The sequence below is a fragment of the Silurus meridionalis genome, chromosome 20 (genome assembly GCF_014805685.1).
Source record: "Silurus meridionalis isolate SWU-2019-XX chromosome 20, ASM1480568v1, whole genome shotgun sequence".
Classification (NCBI taxonomy): domain Eukaryota; kingdom Metazoa; phylum Chordata; class Actinopteri; order Siluriformes; family Siluridae; genus Silurus; species Silurus meridionalis.
The window spans coordinates 10,517,501-10,522,500 of record NC_060903.1 but is presented as its reverse complement, the minus strand read 5'-3'; the positions used below and the strand labels follow the sequence as shown (position 1 = coordinate 10,522,500).

Here is a 5,000-nt window from a genome sequence, read left to right as displayed (position 1 = left end):
CTTCCTGGTGGCCCGACGTGTCTTCAGCTTGAGTGTGAGGTCAGTCTGGGAGTACCTGCTGCCTCAAGCATATCCCGAACCTCTTCCTGGCTTTGATACACATACACACATACACACACACACACTCACTAAGATCATGCCCAAGTCCCCACAGGTTACAAAAAGAAGCACAGAAATTCAGACACATACCTTTAGCAAGGCTAAAACCTGTCTTTTGGCTATTAATGACACACACACACAAACACACATCTTTGCCCAGGCCTGAACCCCTACCCCATTTTCTAGAGTGGTTAAAATGAAGAGTCTAACATACAGTTCAATCCTCACACTATGTTTATGTTTTTTCTCAGCAAACATGGCAAGAAAGGCAAAGGGAAAGAGGGAGCCCAACAAAAACAGGCAAGTGTTAACTGGCACACACACACACACACACACACACACACACACACACACACACACACACACACACACAATAAGACTAGTGCGTACACACACACACACACACACACACACACACACACACACACACGCACGCAAACACACACACACACACACACACACACACACACACACACACACACACACACACACACACACACTTCTTATACCATTAACCCTTGGCTCCTGTAAAGAACTCCTCTTCTGGTCTTCGTCTCACTTGCTCTACCTCTGATTAAAAAGGTCAAACTTAAACCTACATTTTAAACCTAAAGTATAGATACAAAATAAGAATTTATTGCATGCAATTTCTGAAAAATTTAAATGAAGTTATTGTTGCTAGTTTAGATTTTCTTTTTGTCATAAATTTTTAAGATCTGTATGTCATTAGCATACATCATAATAATTTGATTCAACAGCATAAATCTAATTAATTAACAGGGGATTTATATAGTCTTTCATTATGATGCATGCACCTGGAAAGCTAGAAACAGCAGAAAGTGTGCACGTTTCTTTTGCTACCTATATCAAATTCAGCTCTCTTCCAGCTACCTAAGGCCGAGGCTGCAGGCAGAGGATAAGTCAAAATTCATGGTCTACCTCTATGTTTGTTGTTTTCTATGTATGTCAGCTTTAGGCTAACCACCATGGCCAAAACAATTTTGTGAGATGTGTTTATTATCATATCTTAATTTGTAGCTGTAATCCAAAGTTTTTATATATTTTACTAGTACCATGTGGGTTTACACATAACATAAACATTTGATTTTCACATAACTTAGTTGATTTAAATTTGTGAAAACATCTGCCAATTTTTCTTTTTTAGACTTCACACATCGGCTAATCAGCTGTAAACCTTGCCTACTATAATTTTCCACTTACCAAATATTCAATTATTTTATACTCTCTCAAGCTGGCATTTAGTTGGAGTTCAACATAGTGTTGTTATTCACACACACACACACACACACACACACACACACACACACACACACACACACACACACACACACCTCCTCCTCCTATCATTCTCATTCTGCTTATTCCACATTTTTATCCCACACATTCTTTCATCCCTTTATGTCCTTTAGTATGATCCCACTTTTCCCAACTTTTGCCCTTGTGTAATTCTCCTTTCTACAGGTGACCATTAAAATGCAGATGATCGTCTTTTCTGACTTAATTTTAAAAGCAGAGGAATTACATATAGTGTACATGCTACCTCTCATAAAGTAGTTGCTGGACATACAAAATAAACAAACATAAAGTGAAGTTCAGGTCTTTACAATGTGACTATCTATCTATCTATCTATCTATCTATCTATCTATCTATCTATCTATCTATCTATCTATCTATCTATCTATCTATCTATCTATCTATCTATCTATCTATCTATCTATCATCTATCTATCTATCATCATCATTCACCTCATATATTTGTGTGTTGCGTCCTATCAGCTTCAATCTTTGTTTCTTTCTTGTTCCCTTCTTTCTTTCCTTCTCTTTCCCTCATCTGCTGAAGTCCAATATCATCCTGTCTTTGAATTCAATTGCAAAGTAAGGTGAATAAACAGTATAACCTGACAGGTCTCTGTTTCGCAAGACTAGAAATGATATTTTTGTTTTATGATATTTAAAAGATTTATAGTACTTACCACAAGTATTTAATGAAAATTAAAGAAAACCCTTAGCAGTTTTGTACTAATACCAGAGATGGAATGGGAGAGACTTTGAAGAATAGGAGAATTTTGGAGAATATACAGTATAAGATTAAACTATGTAAAAGATAATAATAAAAGATAATATCTAATGACTGGTTTAAATCAGAATAACCCTTAAATACCTGCATGATTATAATCACATTTTATATACATTTACATTTACATCTGTGAATCAGATGCATCACTATGAATCTAAATCGTGAATGCCTTAAAACAATGCATAGTCATAAATCAGTTATGTATATATTATGAAATTAATCTCATTTACTAAGCGCCACAATTAGTATTATTTTTGTATTATACATTACAGTGTTAATATGGATGCCAAATGTATCAGTGAAATAAATGCTAATATTCATGTAATATCAGCTCTTTATTACATAAATTGAGCCTTGTTATTCATTCAAAAGGGGTCAGGCTCAGGTGTGTGTGTGTAGCTGCTGTGATGTCATGCTGCCACTCTCTGTCGGACTGACTGACGGCTTCCTGTTTTGTCCTCCCTTCCAGAAACCAAAGGTTCCCCCCGTTTACCTTTCCTTCTAATGTCTCGTTCTCGGTTTCCCCCTTTTCCATCTCTTTTTTTCTTTTCTTCCTCTCTGCAGCATTCTTGTACTCTCTCTCCATTTCTGTTAATCTTCACACCTTGCACCATATAACAACACAACTACACTTTTCTCTCGCTAAGGCTCTCTCTTTTGCACTCTTCTTTTTTCTAGCTTTTCTTCTCCCTTACTCCTCCCATAGTGACTCTATCCTCCCCTTCCCACACTCCCTTTCTCTTCTCAGGCTTCTGTTGTGGTGGATCCTGCCAAGCAGAAGGCACCAGCATCCGAGAAGAAGAAGCAAGAGATGCGCAAAGAAAAGAAATAGGGCTTCGCAAGCAGAGAGCTAGATCTCCAGGAAGAAGTACCTGGAGAAGGCAGGAAAGACAGGAAGGATAGGGTTCTTATGACTATTGAGCTTGAGTTAATTAAACAAGAGCAGACAGAAGGAGGAGGAGAGAAGCCCAGACTTAGCCCTGCTGCTCTTCTCTCCACCCTTTCCAAGCTCTCCCACAAAATCACTCTTGGCTGAGTGAGTGAAGGATGCAAGAAACATGTAGAGGAGGAAGGCCTTAAAGAGGAGTAAATGGGAGGATGAGTAATAAACAGTCTTTGGTATAGTTTTATAGTGTAGTCTAGGACACATGGGAGCCATTGAACATACCCTGTGCCACTGATTTTTTTTTTTATGACCCACTGAATGAACCTGATTAGGTATCAAAAATTAAAAACCCATAAACATTACAGACTTCTGCCTTAATTATTTAAGGCAAGAGTTAAATGCTAACACAACTCTAATTATTTCCATGAAACACACACAACCACACACACACACACACACACACACACACACACACACACACACACACACACACACAGTTCTAGGGTGGCAGAACACATTATTCTAAATGCCGCAAATGTAAATGTATTCTGCTATCTCTCTAACATGATACATTTTCTGTGGATACGTGCAGTGTAATGAACATTTCACACCACAATGTGTGCACACACATAGACGTCTTTTAGTTTATTTTTTCTGCTGATCTTGGAATTGTCCTCCCTTTTAACTCTTTTCCACTGACACTGTGCTGAGGTTGGAGCTATTATAAAAACCAGCAACTTTTGTTAGAACTGGATTAAGAGTCAAACCATTATATAATCAAATGTGAAAAGTAAAGACAATTTAACATTTTAAATTATTCATTCAATATAAAGGGTTTCTACAATTTCCTTTGACCCATTATCATATGGTAAGATATTAACACAACAAAATTAATTTAGGTGTATTTCATGATTTTTGTTATTGATTCTAAATGTATTCTGATGCTAAAAACCTTTATTAGCATTAGATTTAGAACTGTAGCTTTAATTTGTTGTAGTTGCCAGTCCAAATTGTGTTATCATCTTCAATTTCTTGATTCATGGTGAGAATATTTTGCTAGTTACTGCATATATGAATCATTAGAACCTCCCACACCATTCGTCTTTTTTCCGTTTCCATTTCTTTTTTCAAGTTGGTTATGATGAAATGGTGCTGGAATCAAATTTATTTTATTGGTGAAAAAACAGCACACTTTTCACTACATCACAAATAGTTTGTAGCACCAGCACTTTGTTAAGGGAAAAGGTTGTTTTCTGTCCTTTATTGACTGCTTGGGATCTCTGCTTTAACTGTTCCTTCTTTTTTTCTCTTTTCCCCCTCCCTTTCTCTTTGTATACTCTTTCTTGTTGTCTTCATCTCTTTCACTTCCCTTTATTTCAAACCCTTCTTATTTCTGATTTCTTGTATCATTTGCATAATGTCATGATCACTTAATCCGGCATCACTTTCTCTTTTACTGTAGGCTGGACCTTCAAAGTAGCCATGCCTATCTTTATTATTCCATTGCTTAAGGGCTAAACAAAAGAACCTGATCAAAACCCACACAAAATGCACACACAGATACATGATCCAACTCAAGAAATCCAATTCAGAGAAATAAGTACTGTCATTAAAGACTTACACATACACATCATATTTAGAACACATTCCAGAGCACTGTTCCTCACCCTGTTGGCTTAAGGCTGCTAGTGGCCACTGGGGGGCACCTCAGCAACATGTGAGTGAAATCCCCAACATAGATGCAAGTTTCTAAAGTACCAAAAAACAACAAAAATACCTTTTAAATACATTGTTTAAGCAAAGTCACCACTTTTAGTCTAGAGGTCAGCTATATTTCAGATACATGCTCATATAAAATGCATATATTTAAACTGCATCAAGCTATCAATCTTAACAAACACTAAACTGCAGCCCCC

The 5,000-nt window shown here is 36.9% G+C and overlaps 1 protein-coding gene across 3 annotated transcripts in view; it reads left to right on the top strand.

Moving 5' to 3' along the window:
- mpz (myelin protein zero) overlaps positions 1 to 5,000 on the top strand; it is an 8,882-nt gene that overhangs the window by 3,052 nt on the left and 830 nt on the right. Inside the window, exons 4-7 of one of the 3 annotated variants that reach the window (XM_046877009.1) lie at positions 1 to 39; positions 351 to 399; positions 2,668 to 2,676; positions 2,947 to 5,000. The exon at positions 1 to 39 is cut by the window's left edge and continues 91 nt beyond it; the exon at positions 2,947 to 5,000 is cut by the window's right edge and continues 830 nt beyond it. In XM_046877009.1, coding sequence (XP_046732965.1) covers positions 1 to 39; positions 351 to 399; positions 2,668 to 2,676; positions 2,947 to 3,030 — 181 coding nt within the window. In that variant the 3' untranslated portion in view covers positions 3,031 to 5,000. The remainder of the gene's footprint in view (positions 40 to 350; positions 400 to 2,667; positions 2,677 to 2,946) is intronic. The other 2 variants (XM_046877011.1, XM_046877010.1) reach the window with 2 other exon arrangements.